The sequence below is a fragment of the Ciconia boyciana genome, chromosome 9, assembly GCF_034638445.1.
Source record: "Ciconia boyciana chromosome 9, ASM3463844v1, whole genome shotgun sequence".
Taxonomy (NCBI): domain Eukaryota; kingdom Metazoa; phylum Chordata; class Aves; order Ciconiiformes; family Ciconiidae; genus Ciconia; species Ciconia boyciana.
The window spans coordinates 1,863,551-1,886,284 of record NC_132942.1 but is presented as its reverse complement, the minus strand read 5'-3'; the positions used below and the strand labels follow the sequence as shown (position 1 = coordinate 1,886,284).

The 22,734-nt window shown below is 43.5% G+C and overlaps 1 protein-coding gene across 6 annotated transcripts in view; it reads right to left on the bottom strand.

The window, feature by feature from the left end:
* AFF4 (ALF transcription elongation factor 4) overlaps positions 1-20,080 on the bottom strand; it is a 51,360-nt gene extending 31,280 nt beyond the window's left edge. For 2 of the 6 annotated variants that reach the window (XM_072873164.1, XM_072873169.1), the window contains exons 1-2: positions 19,626-20,080; positions 982-1,108 (exon numbers count right to left, since the gene is read on the bottom strand). In XM_072873164.1, the coding sequence (XP_072729265.1) occupies positions 982-1,104 (123 nt within the window). In that variant the 5' untranslated portion in view covers positions 1,105-1,108; positions 19,626-20,080. Of the gene's footprint in view, positions 1-981; positions 1,109-1,574; positions 1,715-4,180; positions 4,273-16,068; positions 16,201-19,625 lie in introns of those variants that run through there. The other 4 variants (XM_072873166.1, XM_072873168.1, XM_072873167.1 and 1 more) reach the window with 4 other exon arrangements.
* Positions 20,081-22,734: the final 2,654 nt, after the last annotated feature.

Sequence of the window (22,734 nt, the reverse complement as noted above, 5' to 3'; positions counted from 1 at the left end):
CCACTGTATGTAATTTTTAATTTGTATTTATACTGGCATAATTCTTGTTGCCAACAGTTATACGGGTTCTTTCTTATATAACCAGTTTGTTTTCCAAATCAGGTACACTGTATCATTGCCCATATATCCCAGCCAGCTCTAGTTAACCTCATACATGTGGGATTCAGTTATCAAGCACAGTGAAGCAATGGGACAGGAATCAAAAAACCCATTTCTCAACTTTCCTCCTGCAGGAAGACAGTTTTCAGTCACAATGTTTTACTTCTTGCAAACCAGCTGAAATTGTGACAAGGGCATGGGTTTGCTTTCAACATGAGGTTTGAGGTACATAATGAAAATCCTCAATGGTACTTTTTTAGCTGTCCCAGAATTAGGTTATTTTTTGCAGTTCTGTTCAGCAAAACAAACCGAGAAGGAAACCTAGCACAGGTTTAAAGCTGGACGAGATCATAAACAGAGTCAACTCCTTCAAAGCAAACTAAAAAAATCAGATACAAACAATTGAGATACTAGTTAAAGCTGACAGCTCTATCATATCAGGCATTTCAGCATTTAAAATTAACCTCCTATTTAAACATTCTCTTTCTGAACTTACCCAGGTCTGGATTACATTGATTGAAGGTTAGAAAGTTTAGCAACAGGCTAAAGCACCCAAAACAAGCAATTTGGCTCCACACAATGGACAGTTTAATTGTTTTGAGTCACTGTAGCAAAAGCAGAAGAAAGCCAAATAATTTTATGGTTTTATCATCCCTTTTCTCACTCCCTACAAAGCAGCCCCTCCTTCGTAAGCATTATTATAAATCTGCCAGTAGAGCCAGTAAGTAACTGTCCATCCTTACTTTCAAGCCCTGCTTAAATACTTGGTTGACATAAGAGCTGTGGATCTAAAAAGAGTGCAGATAAAAATAAATTTAAAATATGAATTTGCATACAACTTCTGCTATAAGAACTGCATTTGTAAGAACTGCATAAACTCACAACTTTGTATGGTTCAGCAAAGAGAGGAGAGTTAGGTGGAAAGGCTTCTTCACCCTGTTGAATTTCTTGATTTCGCCTTTCCCTTTCTTTCATACGCAGCACATTCCGGTCTTCACGGTTCATGTTGCTATGAATAAAAAATAATTTCTGATCACCAAAGGAAACGAGGAGGGATGCAAGCGCACACAGTTAGCCCCTGTACCTGTTTTGCCGAAAGAACGATCTCTGTTAAGAACCCCCTGCTGACTGTAACTCCTCAAAACTGAAAAGATGTTTGTCCAATTTAAGACACCTCGCACTTACAAGAGCTATAACCCCCAATCTACAGCTAGCTTCTAACAGGGAAAGTTTATGCAGTAATAAAAAAATGAAAAAACCCACAAAGTCCTCAGGCAAGTAACTATTTCAAACCATTTCACCTGCTTGAATCATTTAGCTATTTCAACCCACGCTGTACATCTCCCATTCATGTCTAAAATACTTTTTCTCCTCCACATCCCCCAAATGTTCTGCAATTTTACTCTCTTATCCCCCCACCCGTTCAGTGCCTGACTTCTACTGTAGATTTGGGGTTATTTTTGCTGCTGACATACCTTTATTGGCAGCCATTCTCCAACACATTCTAACCTCAAGCTTTGATGTTGTTTCCAGGTCTCCCCTTCTCCCTGACTCCCAAAAGACCTTTGTACTCAAAGCAGTAATTTCAGTGAAGTTCTGGCAATATTGCGCCTTTTGCCTTAGACCATACAGTGCTCTCCCACTGCAAAAAAGCAGATTAAAAAACTGCCAATCTCCCCTCTGACAAATTTTACTTTGCAGTTTGGTCTTGCTGCTTGAGCGGAAATACATCAAATTGTTGCAACCCCCCCCCCAAAAAAAGTTGGAAAAGATTCCCTTTGAGCGTTATAAAGCATCAGGACTTAAAGGAGTAAACAAAATAAGCTGATAAATAAGGCAGTACTAACTCTTTTAACATGTGCTATACTCCATATCAAGAGATTGGTAAGTGTGCCTTACTGATCTGCAAAAAGTATGGTAGGTGCTTTCAGGAAAGAAGTAGATGTTCTTCCACTTAATTAGCAGTCTAAAATGGAAATATCATCTGCTTAGAAAATTATTATTTCATGTTTTTAGACAGCTGCCTGATTATTAAAAAAAATTGCTACAGCATTACTTTGAAAGCCATGCAAAACCAGCTACTCCATTCTAAACAAGACAACTTCAACCCATCACTCAGTTTTTAAAATATTAGTCTTTTCACCTTAATAACATTTTAGCCTCTTACTGTAATTTCTTACTCGTTTGGCTTCATTTTGTCTACTACTCTGAATATAGTGAAATCTAAGAGGATGCCAAAACCAGAATAAACCCACAGTGTAAGTTTAAATCTTTGATGTTTTTTTAGGGCAACGGGTTTGTTGTATTTCCCTGCATTGTAAGCATTTCCATTGTAAACAAGGCAAAAGCACTAGCATAATCCAACTTGATGCTGATATCAAGCCTATGAATACGATAACTTTTAAATTAGATGTGAAAAATCACTTTTTTCTCCAGTTATCCTGTAATCAGCTGAACTCACGTAACTGCAAGTGAACACCAAGGCTGCCTACAGAGGGAGGGACGCGTACAGTGGGATGTGGCGAGCGAACTCCCTGCATCATCCTGACATTAACAGCAAACTCGTTTTAAAAGTCTGAGGCTTTAAAAGCTTATTCTTCAGGCGGCAGCCCAATTTCTTATACATGTAGGATTTAAAGAGAGACAAATATCAGATTTAATTATAGATACTGATCGGTTAAAGCCAACTGGAAGAGTCTGAATCTATGCCATTTTACTATTAAAGGCAAAATGCGAGGCAAGGACAGGAGTACCCTATCTTTCAGTAGTTCATTCACATCAATACACCAAGATTGTGAATTATATACAGCCATCCATTTAGAAGATTATAATCTTAACTAAGAATTTTACATCTACGTTTTACAAATAGAGGGTTAAATATTAACAAAGACCTTTACTATTTTTTACCGAAACAAGCATCATCTTTCAAAATTGTATCAACATTTACTATAACTCTTGGGATGGAGGAAAAAAACAAGATTTGTACCAACACTCACACAAAAGGAACGTTATAGCAAAGATCCACTTAAGATCAGAGCTGGAGCAAAACCAGAGTTGATCTGGCTCTACCTGCCAGGTCAATGCAAAATTAGTAATCAGAAATAATACCAGCTAATCACACTTTTTAGCACTCCTCCCTGGTCTTTTGTAGTATGAGAAATACGTAGCAGTAAATGAGAACTATCTTCATGGGTAGTCATTTTGACTGTATGGGGATTGGGTTTAGGGTTTTTAAGCTTTTTATTAGAGTCAATAACTTGAATGTGATCCTTGTTTCTATCTAATCTAATCTTCTAAATCTCTACACAGAGATATTTTAAGTGCCTACAATGTGTACTAAGCTATTAAAATCACACTAGCATTAAATGTGTAAACAAATGAAGTTAGTGGGGCTTTCTTAACTCTGTGCTTCAGACAACTTCCCAGTCAAATTCGTATCTTCCACAGCCACGAAACATAACAGAAGATAAATTTGCCTGTGTTCAGGAAAAGCAAGCAGTAGAGGTACTTTGAGAAGCAGAAGACTAAGGCATGCCTACTGAATCAATATCGCTAGCAATTAACCTCAGCATAACGGAAATTGCAAAACTAACTTCTCAGACCACTTGTAATTATAACGAACTTTTAAAATCCCCTATCCAAAATTCTACTACTGTGAGCAAAGTTATGCGCTATTTCCCAGTCCTGATCAAAGTTAAGTACTATTTGCTGGCCCTCAGGTTTTTTCGCCCCAAGTCAGAGCGGGCACCAGCCCCGTCTGATGCTGGCACGAGAAGCTCCATTCTCTCCCAGTTTCATCGCTGACTGGTGGGAAGGAGCTCGGCCCCGTCACTGCTCCCACCACCGCTGCAGACGCAGTCAGAGCTGCACGGAGGCAGAACCGCTTCTTCCTCTCCCACATCCACACCCTCTCCCCAGATTTAAACCTTTTCCCACAGGAGAAAAGAGCCTGGAGCAGCTCGGTGCAGCCAAGCTCCTGCCACCCCTACCCCACCCTCTGGGCAAGAGGACAGCATCTCTGCTCCTCCCTCCCTGCACACCAGGCCTGGAAGCGGAAGATGAACAACTTGTTGACTTGTACCTGCTGCTATCAAGAGGATCCTGCTATAATTTCCCTTTCCCTCTTCCCGAGAGGCCCGAGCAAAAGCTTGAACTCCTAGGAGGAGCAGAGCCAGCCTAAGGGAGACAAAACTACTGCCCCCACAGCAAGGACCAAAGTCTCCTTAATTTCCACATCTGAGGAAAGAAAAATTCAAAAATTAAAAGAAATTAGAAAAGAGGCCTAAAGCACAGCATAGTATTTCCATTTTTAGAAAGTCTAATCCTGTATGGTTTGAGCCGTTATTTTGCAGTTAGCCACGCTGTACTCTGCACAGCCCATTTAGTACCTGACTTGACTACACAACTGACTGTTCAAATCTCATGCCTTTTCTCCGCTCAATATGAAGAGCTGAAAGAAAAAGGAAATTCAGCAGGAAGTTCACAGAAACTTCCGACACAAAATTCACTTGTGCGTATTCTTTAACGACTGTCAACTCCTGATCTAGATATACTGAGCAAATGAGCTAGGCGAGCGTCATTTGAATCATCCATACCAGAAACACAATTTTCATTTCTTGTTCCAACGTCTTACTAAATCCTATCTGGTATTTCTGTTCATCCTTAATCCAAAAAGGGCATGGCTTTGGCTAGAGTTCACTCAAGCAATCATCATCTTGGACTTTATAACTCGCGTTATGAAATTGCAGCGTTGCTGCTGCCCTGCCTGCCCGCTGCAGCCTTCTCCTGCTTCCCACCTCCCACCCCCCCCAGCTCTGGGGCGAGGGGACAGATCCCAGCTATAGGACTCTTGGACTACATTTTCCGTTTAAAAAAAAAAAAAAAAAACCAAAAAAAACCCGATGCACTCACATTGCCAAAGTTTTATTGGCAACGCCGTTAAAGGAAAGAGGACCTTGGCCAAACCCTGGGCACAGGCGTAGGACTAACAGCTTACTTCTCACCCCTCTCGAACCACATCAGGCATCTGAGAGCCTGTCCTTGCAGAAGTTCACCAGCACCCTCAGCAGCAGCAGGATTGCTCCATCTTCCCAGACACCCTAAGGCAAAACCATCAAAGGTGAAGGTCCGCCTGAGGAACCCTCCACGCGCAGCCCGTCAAAAAGTGATCCAAACCCACCGCTTTTCAACCAGGCATTAGTGGATCTTCAAAGCGTGTTTACAACACCTTGACTTCCTTCAAGACATCCTCATTTAACTCAAGGGCTTTTTTCTATCTGAATTGGTTTCATAAGCAAGAGAAATCAAACAGTTTGTTTATCCAGTGCTGGTTAATTGGCTGTGATGAAACACAAATTTTGTTTGACAACATTTGGCCATGAACGATAAACAGTCTTCAGAGAGAACCCACGATATCTAGCGCTTCATGCAGGGCACACCCAGCTGCGTGAAGCACAGACAGCTCCAACGAGTTGGTTTTTTTTTTTTAAAGGAGGGAAAGAAAAAAAGCTGGAAATCCTGCTTGGAATAAGGAATGATACGTTTTCAAAAAGCATTTAAAAATACCAGGAACTGCCTTAATGCTGCATCCAGCTCCCTCCCAAAGATACCTGTTACTTATTTCAAGTATTCTTCTTACTTGTACCATGAATAGCAAGGAGCATCTAAGGAGTTGGCACGGCATGCTTCTCCCAACTTGTGCGTCGAGTATGGCATCACTACTAATCCTGTCACTAAAATCACATACACAATCCTAAAATGCTACTCTGTCAGCTTTTAATACAAATGCATTCACGTAAGAGCTGTTAAATAAAGGAGAAATTAAAAAATAATGGCCCCGCAACAACAAAATGAACAAAAACCCAGCAACACACAAAGCAGGAACATGCTGTGGTGTCACCAAGAACTATTTAATGCTCATCACATAAAAGTGAATGTGTAGTCTTAACTTCTAGCTTTCTACATAATGGTAAAGAAAAGAAACCTGCAGGGAAAAAAAGAAAACATTTCCTACTAAAATGACACAGTTTTGCACAAAATAGTATGCTTCTCCAGGTACGGCTGAAAGGACAATCACGATGTCGCAAACACAGAAGCACTACAATCATCAAAGTCGTCTTCATAGAGTTTTATAACACTGAAATAAGGAACAAAACTAGGAACGAGAGTTTACAGAGAATTCAAATAATACTCGTATGTGTCAAGAAACAGGAAAAAACATTTCAAAAGGACGGAGTATTCCACTTTTTTTACAAAATAATTTTTTACAAATACACACCAGTGATTCACCATTAACATAAAGATAAACGTTTCTGTAATATAAACATAAATGTTTGTAGCCCACCCTTCATGTCAGGGATTCCTTCTGCACATTCAACAATGTGATCATAAAGTACTGTAAGAGCTGGACGTGAACACCTTTGTACGTACCGTGAGGGTGGGAGAGCTCTAAAAACCAATAAATAATAAAAAACCCCAGTTGGCCTAGGTCAGGTTAATGTTTGATGAGAACTACCAGGGAGGGCAGAGCTCGCCGTTTGCTATAGGCATTCCTCCTCCCTACTCGGCTCCAAAACACCGCAGAAATCCCCAAGAAAGCACTATACGCCTGGACTTGCCACTGCCTCTCAGACAAATGAGCACAAATCCTTCACCACCGTTAGTCGAGAAAAATTTCACAGTGCTTTTTGTAAGAGCACGTTGCTAATTCCAGTGTCTCAGTCAAGTGACGATGCAAATAATTGCATCCTGCTCTTTAGTTTTACCTGCCAGATTCCCCACTTTGCTCCCCAAAACTCTATCGGGTTACCCAAGGATCAGCCAGCCAGCATCTGCTACTTGAGAAGCCACCAGACTGCAACGATGGATTTAAGAATTATAGTGATGATTTGTACTCAACAGTAACTACTGAAAAAGGACTTGGAGATCCTTTAGAACTGAAGAGGCTCTGTAAGTCTAACATCTTGGTAAACAAGTTCAGATGAGAAATGGGCATGGTATTCATCAGACACGAGATTCAGCACATAAAAGCAAGGACTGCGTTTTGACTAAGGTAGAAGCTAACACCCAGCAACTGGATTGTAGAAGCCAAATTAAGGAGGAAACTAACTTCAGCTGCAATATAGCTCATTTAAAACCAAGTTTTAAGTCCATTTCTAAAACATCTTAAAATTGTTTATGTCCAGGAAGAAGTTGCAAGACTGGTTTGATATCATTTACTCAAGAGATCTTAAGAGATCCAAAACTATCCGTTCTTTAAAATGCCGTATGTTGGGACAAAAGTATTACAGGGCAGTGAAAATGTCTGGTCCTCCCTTCTCCTCGATCAACCTTACACAGGCATCAGTTTTATTTTGTGTCACCATCACGGACAAGGTCTAATGATAACAGCCACGATTGCAGATCACTCTTGCTTCAGCACACAAACCATGAAGGGACCACACCGCACCTCCCAGACTCTTCTGCAAGGCTGGTAGCTCCCACCCAAAGAGCTGTTCCAAATAAATAGTCCCCATCTCCTCTGAAAATAAGCAGACCTGAGGCTATTGGCTCTGCCTATTTTTCTTTTTTCTATCCCATTTATGGACAGGAAGAGGCAACAGCTACCTGGCTCTCAGAAACAAAGTTCCCAGCGCTGCTTCTTCGTGGAGAGCAGAGCTGCTCACAGGACATCAACTTCAGTCCCTCCTTTTTGTCCTGTCTCTTCAGAAACGGTAGAGAAATAGGGAAGCCTGGGAAGTGACAGCACAACTCCCTGCTCTCTCCTCCTCTCTCGGTGGACGCAAAGAGCAGAGGAGGGTTCACTCCTCCGTCAGCTGTTCCTCTACCTGCCGCAAAGCAAAGGCACATGCGGATGGCACAGATCCCACAGAGGAACGACCCAACAGTGGTGTTACAGACTCTCAAAGGAAAACAACATCTCTAAAATTGAACGCTGTGATACAACAAAGCCACAGTCTACTAAAATTGTGTCATTTTCTGCACCTACCACAACACCAAGTCAGGTTAAGACAGAGGAGCCTCAATGTACTCTTGTTATCAACAACCGAGCCTGAGCCGGAAGAGGCAAGTAAAGCTCGTTTCTGCTGCTGAGCGAAGCAGAATTTCAACATTGCCTTCCCAAGTTTTTGCATTTCTATTTGCTTCATCTTGCAATACCAAAACTACTTTCAGGGATACGAGGCTTTCTTAGCCAAGGCAATGATACTCTTTTTAACATCATCTGAAGCTCGAGCCCCCGCGTCCTACACTTCAGAAGATAATAAAACTGAAAGCACTGCAGTGCAGACTGAACTCAGAGCTCTGCCATCCACTGGGAACACAAATTTGTTTCTCAGGCAAATCACAACTCAGCAAACTTCAACCCAGTTCAACCTCGCACTCAAACGACGACATTCTCCTCATCCTTCCAATTCTCCATCGCTGGTAGATTCCGTAATTTGCACAGTGCAAAGATGGAGCATCATGAACACAAAATTTTTACATGCAATCTTTTCATGTCCACACAGGCCAACCAAAGTGTATTCTAATACTGTTTCCCAACAATATTCTGCAGTCTAATTGGGCAGAAACTTAATAACCGAATTCCTGTGCCTACATGTTCTTCTGTTTAAACTTTGAAGCCAAGACAATTGGTGTTTAAATTTTATTAAGCAATAGTTATTCAGACATCCAACATTAATCTGGCTATTATAGTTCTGACTTCCTCACATTAATTTACTTTCATAAAAGGCATCATTACATTTGAGTGTTATGAACTCTACGGTATTAGGATTAAGGAAGGATTCACTTCACAGAAATTCTCTGATAAATATGCTTTGTATAGGATTTGAAACAGTAGACAGTGTTTTAATGAGGTGCCATCCAAACTAAGAGAGTGAAAAGGCAAAAGGGAAAAATCACATTCATTTCAAGGTTCATATCCTTCTCCCATCTTACCAGAACTACAGAAAAAGCAAGGAGAGACATTACCCAGGTTTAACTGCCATTTCCTCCGTCCTTATTGAAAGATCATCCGTCTGCACTGTCTCATGAGACATTTATCTTGGACTTCCTATCGTAACCAAGGTGCACGCATTCTGCTGCATAACATACTAAAATGGAACAGCAGGGTTTAAGATAATAAATCCTGCCACTGTATAAACCACTCAGGTCTTTCGTAACTGCTCGCAGGAGTAAGGTCTCTTCCACATGACAAGGCTGTATAAATACTGATAGCATCTCTGCCTCTTCCCCTTACCCTCTCAAGCACAGCTTATTTCCCAAACACAACTTTTATTTGATGCATCTTCGCAACACAAGTATCAGGAATAAAATATTTGGGGGCTGTCAATACAGCCTGTGCCCAGCTCTACTTGGGACTTAAAGCAAAAGGCAATTTTTAAAATTTGAGAGTATAGTAGGGGTGTGGTTCCAAGCCCCTGGTCCAGGGCAGATGCCCAAAGCAGCTCCCGCCCCGTGCCGTGCCCTGGCCCTGCACCACCGTCCTGGCTGTGCCGACACGGCCATTTATCGGAGCCGGTTAAGCTGAATTGGGGCAACCTGTGCAGGTCCAAAATAGGTATTTTGGGGCAGGGTTATTTTTAAACACAAATAAGTTTGAACGCCCCCAAAAACAGTCATATCAACATTAGAGAGCAGGAATAAGCAACCTGTTTAAGCAAAACAACAACAAAACACCCTAACAAACAAAAAACCACCCTCAAATCCACAAAAGTCTCATTACATTATTGCCTGTGTTTTTGGCATCGCAGTGCCACAGGTGGACTGCGTCTGCAACAGTTGAGAAGCAGCGTGGTTACGACTGATGAGACAAGAGCTGAAGGGTGCTGGAGGGCACATCAGCAGACTGGCCAGCGGTAAGGAACTTCTCCATTTTGTGATTTAACTCTCTTCTGAAACATGGGAAAACACTCGCGGTATGCTACAGAAAGACTGAGCAGCACAACAAAGTGAATTACGTTTCCCAACTGTTACCAGAATAACCAAAGGGGGTGGAGGGGAAGCATCAAAAAGCCAACTGAGTTCATGCATGTCGGCATGTAGCTAGCTTTTCTAAAGTGACGGCTTGAATTTGCGCAGCACCAATGGTCCCCGTTAGCAGTTACGGTATTTCCAGGATTGCTTTGCATTTTGAAAACTGGAAGGGTTCACAGATTTCTTAAAACCCACAATTTTGAGTACCGGCAAAGAGAGAACAAGCATTTTAACTCTGATTCCCAGTTTTCAACCCTAACTTGTATGCAAAACACTTACCAAATCCATCACCATTTGCTACCTGTCTAAAAACTGCTATTAATACATGAATGACGTGACAGCTCTGAGACCTGAGATACTTTCTGATAACTTAAAACTTTCTTTTTAAATTTAAGTACACTGAGATTATGAGAGTGCATATTAGTTAAACTTTGAAAAAACCCACCAGAGGAGTATTTAAGATCTGCAGACAAAGCAAAAAAAACCCAACTTTGAAGCAAGAGGAAGGGACCAGAACTATCTACAGAGGTAAGCTGAAATTCAGCAGGAAAGCCACAGCTTTGATGTGCAGTGCTTCCAAACAAACAGTAGTTAAAGAAGTTGGAAAGTTTTAACCTTTCATCCTACCTATTAAATGCCACCTGTATTTTATAATCCCTGGAAGCAGACTGAGAAAAACATTAACATTTCAGCAGCCACTGAGTATCAAGACATTTAGTATAGTGTCAATTACTTCAGGAAAACAGTTGATAAATGTTACTTTAGCTACACAAACCCTTTTAATAAAATTACGTTACCTTTTTTCCCCTAATGACGTGAAGTGGGTTTTGGTTTCTTTTCCCCTCCCAAAGTTCTTACAGCTTTTTCCTCACTTTTCTGGATGTGGCCTTAAAACAAAACTCATGCTGTTCACAGCTCTATCAGATTTAAGCACCAAAAAGAGACTGAGCTACCAAAGACACCCCCGACAGAAGATGCCTTGGGCTGCTCCCCGTTTACAGGGATCCCACGTCCCAGGCACGGGCAGCCGGGAATCGAACGGTGCCTTCGTGGTCGTCCCCGCAGAGCACCAGCACCGCTCGTGCGCAACCGCTGTCATGCGAGGACACCGCGCTTACACCAGAGATGTGATAATTACGAACAATAATAATTACGAAGTATCTTCCGCAGAAGACACTTAAACAGGTTTTGGTCTACCCGGACCAAAAACTTAACTTCTGCTTTTGATAAACTAGTAAAGGCGTTGTGCAAGCTGGTTTTGAACTGCTGTTCCTAACGTATTTTTAACTATAAGCTAAAAGACTTGACAGACATGAAACATGAAACAGAATCATAACAACATATATAATTTAAAGTCAGTGAGACTCAACGGATCTTGCCACTAGGGAAAGAAGTTAAGCTTTTTCTTGTATTAAGTTAAAGAAAAACACATGCAACCTTGCAAAAGTCTTGTCAAAATTCAGTTGAATTTCAAAACGCTTAATGCAAGAGGCCAGTTCAGTTCATACAGAGACCTTCAGCACGTCAGTTTGTTACAAAGCTTAAACCTGATAACGCCTCTGTTAACAGATAAAACTGCTTTCAAGTGCTACAGAAATTAGAAGGCAAGAAACGCTTCTCATTGCTAGAGCTTCCAGGGATGTGGGGACAAACCAGCTTCGATTCAGCAGTTTTGTTGCCTTTCTTAGGCACCTGGCACAGATGGCAACTCCTCATCGTTGGCTGAATTAACGGAATTCTATTAAGTACAAGCTAAGATTAATTTTTTTAAGGTATGATTCACTACTTACTTACACATAATAATTTTAAAAAATATTAAGTTGTATAACGGATTAAAATAAATTGTATAAATACAAAGTACACTCCTGCTAGCAAGAAATCACCCCATTATACCAGCCAATGAGATGCAAATTTTGTACTCCGCTTAAATAGAAACCAAGATTAAACCACACCCATTTTTGACCATCTTTAGTTTTCGGGTCTGTCAGTGAATCATGACTGAACGTATTTTAACATTCCTCAGAATAAATCCACGCCGGCGCGTGCCGTGTAGGGAGAGCAGGAGTGCCACGCAGCGCACGCGAGTCCCGGCAGTCGCCGGTGCTCCCCCGCATGCCGCGCTGCTTATCTGCATCAGCAGAGCAAATGGCAATTGGATTTATCAAAAAACCCCACACACACAAAAAAAAAATCTCACAAGCTATTTGGGCCTACTACGTACGTCAAGAGGACGCTGTGAAAACATCTTTACGTGTCATTTTGGCATGGATCTTGCTTCATGTGGCCATAAAAGACTGCAACTTTTTTCTTAAAAAAGAGGAAATTGGAGAAAAAATGAAGGAGAAAAAAAAAAAAAGTCCTTTTTAGGAGGTTATTAGTGATTAACAAATTTAAGCTGAAGACTACTTGTTAAAACTCTCTCCTAGTAAAACCTCTTTCTAGTAATTATTGGCTAAGAAGGTGACACAGTACAAACTTCTTACTTGTATTTTTTCCTCATTAAATATAATTGGTGCAGATATTTCAGCAGAAGTCATCATTGCTCCAAGAAAAACCTTTTCACCCTTTGTCTTCTAAAGGCTATCTACACTATAGTTTTCACCGTGTTAGATCAACGTTTTAATATGATGCTAATTTATCCTATCAGCATCATAAGGACAAAATTAAATATAGTGGTTGCAAAACTTCACCAGCCAATTTAAAACAATATACCAAGCAGGTACAGCGGCCGTACCGCTTTCTGCCTACAGCCAGCGTGGATCGCAGTAGCTACGTACCAGCACAAGTCACTGACATACAAACCACAGGCAAACTGGAAGGTTTAATGGTAAATCTCCAACAAACAAAAAACCCCACCACCACCACCAGCCTCCTCCCCCCCAAATATACAAAAACCTACTCAAAACACACAAACAAAACTATCAGTAAGCTCTTTTCCGTACAGGACCACCCAGCACATCAAAAAAAAAGACATGAGAGAGGAAAAATATCAGTCCATTTTATCTCATTTTGGCCAATCTTTATGCTTCGAGGCCCTTGAAGTTACCAGAATAAAATAATATTAAGACATCTTTGTAAAAGCAAGCTTTTTTCAATCACAGCAACTTCCATCAGGTTACTATTCTTATTTATGCCAAAACACAGTAAAACTTACTAAATTAAATTTACAATGTGTTCCTCCATTAAGTCCTTTAACCCCCATTTCTCCAGATTCAATTTTTCTGAAATTTTCATCTTAATGGCTCCATTTTTCAGATTTGGACTTTGACCAAGCGATTTTTTTAATTATCTTTAAATAAGGAAATGCTTATGCTAACAGTAATGGAACACTGGAAAATGAGATTGGCACATTTCCGATTTTTTTTCCAGAAACTCTGGTTACTCCTCTGCCCACAAAATACGTAATATCACACAAAAACTAAATTCCCATTTTGATGTGGCTTTTTTTGGCTTGATTTTACCCTCCTCTATAGGAAAAATACTCCCTTAGTTGCTCCGCAGCCAAACTATACAAAGAGAATTGTGGACTCTTATCTCCTCATCCTACTCGCTTTAATGATTTGTGCACATCAAAGCCTAATTAAAACCATTTAAGCACTTCCATCGCTGAAATCTCTTTAACGTCTTTTGGAAATTAAATTAAACGCAGAAACAAACAAACAAAAAATATGTGAATGCGCAAAGGTGTACAATTGTGATCAGCTATTGAGCTTTGGTAGTAATGTTAGCATAGGTGGTGATGTACATGGAAGTACACGTTTAGTATTTTGAAGCGTAACTTATATAAAAATATTGCACACAACCAATATGAAATATTCATTTAAAAACAGACACTTGCAACAGGATCACGCTCACGCTAAGGAAAGTGCATTCTACTTTTCTGACTGCTCTGCGCAGCCCAAAAGCACAAGAGGAAAAAAAGCACTGAACGTAGCTGCCTGCGAGCGTAAATAAAGCTATCACAACTTGTTTCCAGATTTTCTGATGCTGCAGGACCAGTTACGCTAACATTGCCTTATATGGCTCCAGGGTGGTTGTACATCTATCTGTGAGTACGCGTCTATCTATGGGTAGGTGCCTACTACCTTGGTATCTACACACTATATGCAGCTAGAAGAGCAAGAAAAGATCCGCCCTGCTCTCCTCATGTTTATTTGGTTTCTATATTTGAGACGCACTCCCGTTTCTCACAGCCCTGCCTGATCACGGATCGCGATTCAGCTCTCGAAGTAAAGATTCACATGTGCCTGCTGCAGTTCAGTGAAGAAGTAGGAAAGAGAGGCTGTTCAATGGTGGGAGATCTCAGCAGGAACCAAAACTGTTGAGGAAGGTATCTAATATGGAGCAATTCACCTCGGTGAAATCTTAGAATCTGAGCTACGGACAAGTTTAAACAATTTTTCCTGTCTGAAGACTACTTTTTAACAGGTCACTGGTTAGTAACACTATTTTCCCAATGTTTGGTTCTAAAAGTTAAACACACAACCATTTTTTCCTTGAAATTGGAAAATGTATGTAAATAAAATGAGGTTTGATCCAACTGTAGCGAGACACCAAGTACTCACCCTCATTTCCAGGAGACTACAAAGTTACCTGGGTGCCTGCTCATTTTAACACCATATACAGTAAAAGCTACAGAGTGTTAAAAGCACTAAGGTTTGGTCTGACACAGTCTCCGACACTGTTCCCAATCCCAGGAGAGCTACTCCCAGGAGCTTCAGGAGGGACACCCGCATTTTCAGGGCTCCCTTCTGCCCCTCCACAAATAAGCCACTAAACTTAAAAGCTGAGGAGTTTCGAGTCCAGTCCAAAAGACACGCATCTTAACGCTGCTCTTGGAAACTGCAGATAATGGGGGAAACATCAATCCTTTGCAGGAAAATAAACACAGTGCTACCACTGGAGAGAACCGCACCATTACTCTGGCCTGCTGTCTACTATGTCTAGTCTTTATGCCCCCTATTTATTCCCAGTGCTAGTGGGAATAAATAGCAAGAGACTGCTGTGAGGCTGCAGGAGTACAACGCCTACCCACAGGGAGAGATTTGGAATGATATAACAGTCTGTCCTGAAAAACATGATCATTACAGGATTACAATATTAGTAAAAGCACACTCTATATTTAATTATAAAACATGGAAAGCAACACGGTCAAGTAAATTATCAATAAATGTTATGCCACGAATAAAAAGTAAGATGAACCGTAATAGAGAGATCAATAAAAGGGGGCTATGAGCTGTTTAGTGAGGTATTGTTGGGACTGGGTACCAGAGGTCAATAGAAAGAAGTGCAGGAAAACTTTTCTTAATGAGCTGTTAACAGAAGAAAATTAGTTCAAGACTTCAGGGCAAGAACTTCTCTTATTCAATGTCTGTACATTACCAAGCATAAGGAGATTTTTTTTTTCTTTTTTTTCCTGTTGGTACCTGGTGCTACTGCCAGTTAATAAACCAGGTTTTACATTCATCAGCAAGAATTAACGAATCAAGTAAGAACAAGAGACGTGACAACTTGAAGAACTACAAGCTTAATGCACTTGGGGAGAAAATATAGTTCACTACATTAGGGAAAAAAGAGGTTTGAAACACACAGATGGAGAAAGAAACTTGGAAAGTAGTAAGAATTTGAGAGCCTGGGGAGATGGCAGACACCAAATTAGACTTGAGTGCATGAGGCAAACAATATCACAGCTACGGGGAAAATGGAATTTTGGACGGCACGTATGAAGCTGGCACAGAACCAGAGAAGGAAGCAAGCTGTGCTACGCTGCAGCTATGTGCTGTGCTAGGCACCTCTACAAAAGTCAGAGACAACATCGGATTTTCATTTCAGAGAGCACCAATATAATTATTCAAAATGGGAAACCTTAATTCAACAGGAATATGTATGTCTAGTTCAAGTATCTAAAAAGAGAATAAATCTGAATTCCCATAAGAGAAAAATATACAGTGAGAGAACAGCACTACTATAAAAATTCAGGCTGACTAAACTTACGAGAAAAACTTTATGACAGGAAGGGGCACGAGCCGGTGCAGTTACATTTCCTAAGCAGTGACAGAACCCCTATCATTTCACAAGCTGGAGAGCATCTTGTTAGTCACTAGTAACTGCAGAGAAGGAACAATCCTGCAAGAGAAAAATAATTGCCGGGTAAGTTCTTTCATCTTTAGTTCTGCAATTCTACGAACCCGATTTCTTATTTTAACACAGTTAGCAATATATTTTACGTACATCTAACTCCTCTATCTAAATGTAATCTGTTGAAGCTTCCTGACTCACTTCCAGACAGCCCCTCTCCGTCCTACGGCCTCTCCATCTCCCCACAATTTGGGGCATTCTCTTCTCACTGCTTAGCAAAGATGACATCAACATCGCTTCTTTCTTGACACAAGCTCCAAGACCAATGTTAAAATCGAATTACAAGACAGGTGGACTCAAGTTTAGTTATTTCTTAGCCTCCGCTGAAGGTAACTGTGAGACCATAGTACCGTGAGAGAAAGGAAACATGCCTGTAGAACAAACCACATGTGAGTAACAATCTGAAATTATGTGGCCGAGAACAATTACTGCAGCAGAAAAGAAACCTCAAACTCACTAAAATCTCAAGACTAGCCTTACGTCCTCAGACAGGTAGACCCCAAATACAACACTGTGCAACTAACTTTCCTCCCAGCCCCACGTACACATTGCTGCTGGTAGAGGCGGCCTCTGGAAAGATGCTCGTACTCTTTCCACATGCCCAACAAGGGCAAAATCTGCCTGTAGGACAGGTGCTGATTTCATGTCTCAACTCTCAAGATTCAGCTTCAGACATGGGTATCACTGCTTAATATTTCTACCCTCAAAACTGTAGGTTTCTGTTGATCTGGGGCAAAGAGTAAGAGCACTAATGCTTAAAAAGCTCACAAAACAAGAGGACGAGCAGGAAAGAAAGGAATGGAGGCCTCCGAAGCAGATATGAGCAGTTATGGCAACTCTCATAAGCACTGAAAATTCGGGGGGGGGGGGGGGGGCCGGAGTTACACCATCACTTGGTCACAGAGTCCCCTGTCTCCTTCAAAAGATGCCGTGAACTGCTCTCTCGGTCAGTAACGCACAAGTCACATATGTCTTTAGTCACATCTGACATCCAGGAGCAACGACAGTGGAAAACAAAGTGCAGCAGAACATCCTTGCCAGCAGCTGTGAGCTAGAAAAGGAAGAAGGAACTAGTGCGTACGTGCCAACTTATTATCTACCAACTGTAATGTCAGGACAGATTTCTGCTCCAACTATTTATCTACAAAACCTGAACAATGCAAAGTGCATGGCATTTGCAGATAAAAATATGTGGCATCTTCTCATTAAATAGTTGGGTCATAACCATGCAAAAGCATTTGTACATTCCAGCTTACTAAAAAGACAACCTAGAAATCCAGGTAACATTTCACTGAGATTTCATCATGTTTTATCACATTCAGATCATTATAACTGGGAAGAATGCAAAACACACAAATAGGAACCACTTTTTTTTTTGGTTGCTGTGTGCCTTCTTGCATAAAAACCTACCCCAGGGGCTGTCTTGCTCTTTCAACATTTGAGACATAGGAGGAAAGTCATAAAACGCAAACTGCAGAGATGTTTAAAGGAAGTATTAGGGACCTGAAGCCGTTTTTGAGACTAGAGTTGAAATGTACTGTTTTCTTTCATGATTGTTAAAACTGTTCAACAGCGGAGAGCTTGCTTTTGCACAAAGCTGCAAATACACTGTATAGCAGTTAGGAAATAATAAAAATAAATACTGATACATTAATAAAGCCAAGATATTAATAATGCCAAAGGGTAACATTTTATTTCTTGTTATTGACCAACAAGAACTGCACGATTACCATTACGAGCCATTGTGTAACTCCAGTGTAATACCCACATACAGTACCTATGCAACCAAGACTGTATATATCCCACCTTGCCGAGGCAGATGACACAACAGTAGCGTCGTGAGTTTAGTGACGTTTCTCTCGTTAGAGGAGATAACAAAATGACAAATCAAGTCTACAACCACTCCTCCAAAGCACCTGACTAGACCCTATTTCACAATAACACCTCCGGGCTGCAAAGCACTGAGTTCCAGCGACTTAAGAGAAGTACTCAGAAGTTTTGAAGAAATGCAAGGAACTAAAAACATACCCAGAAGAAGTTCAGGAGCTAGAAGGGAGCTGGCAATAAAGTGACAAATAAAAGCACAGACTTGAGCAGAACAAGTTAATTTGGAAGACTGATGCTGAGTAAGTGCCTGTTCAGCTCGCACAGAGGCAAGTGGGAGGTCTGACTGACATCAGTGGAAACATGTGAACGTTTAAAACCGTCACAGTCTTCATAAGTAAACGATCAAACAAGACCGTAATAAGCCGAGGAGACGGGCTTGTGAAACAGAGGAGCCCACACCTGCTACGCGGAGCTCTCTTTTCATTCGAACATTCTCTTTTCAGGCCACAGTTGCGATACGGGTATAAGCACTCTCAGTTTTCCCCCAAAATTAAGTTAACCACTTTCTCGTTTCAAGAAGCGAATGAAAGACGCAGCAACTGAAAGCACTAATAGCTGCATTAAATATCTCAACACTTTCTTGCTTTGTTTTGTTCATTGGGAAAAGAGAAGAAAGAAAGAAAAAAAAGCACTTGTCACTCCAGGTTCCAGAAATGTTAAATGTTGTGATTACAAAGTGTAACGCGATCCTCATCAGTTGTTTATGTAACAACTATCTAGTGGCTGGCAGGGAGGATGTGACTGCCTGTCCCTGACCCCCTGAGCCTCCCTCCTCCCGACCTTCGGCAGCACCGACGTGAAGCCATTTCCTATGACCACCTCAGCACCCGGCAGCACCCGGCCCTGCCCGCTCCATCCCCGCAGCGGCTCAGGGCCTGAAACGCCAAGAGCAAAGGGGAAGGAACAAAGCCCTGACGTCAATTACTGGAAAAGGATTAAACCCAGGAGCTGGCGGAGGGGAGTGCAGCGGCCCCCTCAGCACCAGACCCACCCCCAACGTCTGTCCTAACGGGGGCCCCCGGGCTGCGCCCTCCGGCCAGGGGGACACGCCGGGACAGGCCGGGGGGGAGCGGGCCCCGGCGCAGACACCCGCCCCCGTTCCGCCGGGTGGGCGACTCCTCTCGCCGTGCCGCTCGCCCCGTACCTCTGCGGGGGAAACACCGCGGTCCCGCGTCCCCGAAGCGGGAGAGATGCGCCATGAAACGGGCGAGCCCGACCGTCCGGAGCCGCAGCCCGGCGGGGCGGGGTGGAGGGGGGGGAGCACGGGGCCCGCGCAGGTGGCGCTGGCCCGGAGAGCCGGGCAGCGGCCGGGGGAGGGCCGGCTCCGGGCCCGGGGGGGCCGGGAGAGCGCCCCGAGAAGTGAGCCGGGGGGGCGGGGCAGAGCGGGGTCGGACGGCGGCCGCTACCGGGATCCCGCCCTTCCCCCCACCGACGGGGACCGCAGCGGGGCCCACCTGCCCCGCGGCCGGGACCCCTGCCCCCCCGCGGCCGGCCCCGGCGCGTCCCCACCCCCGGCCGCGTCTCACCTCCGTTCGCCGCTCCGCTAGGCCCGGACCATTTCCTGGCTGCCGCCACCGGCCCGCCGGGCGGGGAGGGGGAGGAGGGACGAAGAGGCCCGAGGGAGCGGGGGCGCCGCCGCCGAGTCACCGACCGCCCGGGGAGCGGCAGGGACAGGCCCGGCCCCCGGCGGGGGACGAGGCCCGGGGGAGGGGGAGCGGCTCACAGGCGGGAGGCGACGGCGGCTCCCCAGGGGTCCCGTCGCTCCATCGCGGGACGGGGCCGGGCTGGCGGCGAGGCGAGGTGGGGGAGGGCCGGCGACGTCGGCCTGGGCAGCCCGCGGCCCCTCGCCCGGCTCCGGCCTCCCTCCCTCCCTCCGCCCGTCCTGCCGGGCCGCGGCTCCTCCCGCAGCCGGGCACTCGCGCTACCCGGCAGCCCCCGCGCCGCCGCAGCCCCGCCGCCGCTCACGTGACCGGCGGACGGGGGAGGGGGGGAACCTCCGCGAGCACGTGACCTGCCGGGGAGGCGTGCCGCGGCCCCGCCCCCCGCGGCGGCCGTCACGTGGCAGTGCACCGGGGGCGGGGCTTCGGCGCGCCCCGCCCCCTGGCGGCGGCGGGCGGGGCCACGGTCTGCAAGCGGTAACCGGTTAAAGGCCGTCGGGAACAGCTCTCCGTCAGCCACTAAATATTTAAATTCAAGTATTGTACCCCAGCAGAACAAACCTCCCGCCTGCCGTCGAGCCTGCTGCCGTTTAAGGGATTATTTGATACGTGAGTTGACGTAAGACACGACAAAGCGGGCGTCAGTTACTTCTCCGCAACGCACGCCAAGCACGGGCAGGCTCGAGCCTCTTCACCGCGCGCTGGGACACGCAGCGGCAGAATTCAATTTTTCTCAATAATTATTCAGAGTGTCCCCGCTCCCCAGGGCGCCCCGGGCACCCCCGGAGCCAGCCGTCGCCTCCCGCCGCGCTCGGAGGCGGCCGATGGGTTCTTGAACCGTTCCGACGCCCTCGTGCAACTTACTGCTTCCTTTCGTAATTCAGCTTTTTTTGTTGTGTTGCCGGTTTTTGACCTAAAACAAGCAGATCGGAGCACAGCAGTCAGAACTCGGACTGACCCGTGGAAACACAAGGTGCTTCACGGGAGATCCCACATGGACACCCCATTACACAGGCAATGTTTGAAACTTCCAAAATTGGCCTTAGAAATAATCTCCGAAAGGCTATTTTTGAAAAAAACTTACAACTATCCTATATGGACATTTTTAATGTCAACAAAAACTACTTCTTCCACAGAAACTTATTTTGAAGCGCACTGGAACATAGTTCTACTTTGGGTTCATATTATAAAAAGTAATACTTTATTATTTGGTTGAAATATGTGAGGAAAGTGCAGCAGAATGGTGCAAAAACACCCCTTTTTTCTTTTCTTTTGCATAAGCATAACAAACTCCAGAATCTAAATCTTCTTTCAAGAATACAGGCTCTGATACCACGATTGCAGAGACCCTTCATACAAAAATGCTGCAAAAAGACACAATAATAGTTTTAAGTCTAGAGCCAATCTCAAAACAGTTCATAACTATTTTAACTGGCAGTGAAATCTGCTTTGTTATGACACTGAAATACAACCAACACCACAACAAAATGGGATCAAATTGGGGTGGAACCTTGACCTACCTGAAAATTAAATGCACCTATAACGTCCCTACTTTACATGGGTGGGGAAGGCCCAGGCAGCTTCTTTGAGGAGGTGTCACTGTACTGTAAGTAACAAAAGAACAGAAAACAATACCCTGTCTCAAAAGTCAAACATATTCTGGTATTCTGTTCTGTATTATCTCCCCCCTTACACATCCTGATTAACAAAATTAGGCTGTGAAGATCCGCCTCCGACACAACTGATGTCTCAGTGTCCAGATAAAGGCAGAGCTTCGATAAATATAATTTCATAAAGCAAATTAAGCCCATGGGCTTAAGGTATGTTGAATCATTTCTTTATGAAGCAAACCCACTCGATAGCAACACTCCCGTTTATTAAGGACTCCTCCCTAAATCAATCAATCAATCCATCAATCCACAAGAGACCGTACAATGCGATTTCATCAAGGGCACCCAAAAACCTGTTTCTGACTGCCAGATGTCCGGAGCCTGGACTAGATCAGGTTGTCTCCCTCCCCCTCTTTCTGCTCGGCCATCAGTTTGCAGTGTTTCTCCTCGAAACGTGATGCCTTTTCCCCGAGGCTGTTTTTCTACGAGACTGCATCAATCGCTTCCCTTCAATTAGCAACAGCAGCTTTACTTGTAATTGGAAGGATTAAAATTGAGGCTGTTCAGAGCTACACAGGTCTCATGTAACTGCTTAGTAAATATCATAATTTCTAGTTAGTGGGTTGTTGTTTTTTTTTTTAAAGTTAATGATCTTTTGTACTTAACCTAGAGCTTTGGAAGACAGTAATTAAGGAAATACCTTTCCCATTGAAAACAAGTTTGAATCAAAGCATCCAGTAAGAAATCAGGATGTGATCTAGTGAGAGATGAACTGGCAGGGCTCTTGACAGGCTGGTGGGTTTTACTCTGTAAAATAAGAATACGTAGAGACAAATTAAACAGAAAGGGCAATTAAAAAACCCAACAAAAATATTGTCTTTGAAATTAAACATTTTAAGCAAATCCGAGTCCAGAGGGACTTATGGTTGGTCTTTGACTCAGTCAGCAGTTGGCAGTATCTCATACCCAGTAAAAGCAGTAAGCCATCTCTTTGAATCTCCACTCATGAGCCAACGGCGGACCAGAAGTTAAATTACGGTCTCCTTAGTATCATCTGTAAGTGCATTACCTTATCCTAGCGCCTGCTGACAGAACCCGATGTACACAAGCGTTTCCTTTGTCTTGTGAATTGACCCAATTTGTCCGACTGTAGACACCAAACGTAAACAGAGGCATGAAGAGACCAACCCTCTGAATTTAATGACTGGCTTTAGTACCTAGTAGCCGTCTAACAATCTTAAACTTCTCTTTTCTTGGCAGAGACAACTTAATGGGGAGAAGTAATACACTTGCGTGAAGCAGGGCACTTCTGAGGAAGCCATCTACATGCAAACACCAGCAGCACTGAAGAAACGAATGTACGTGGT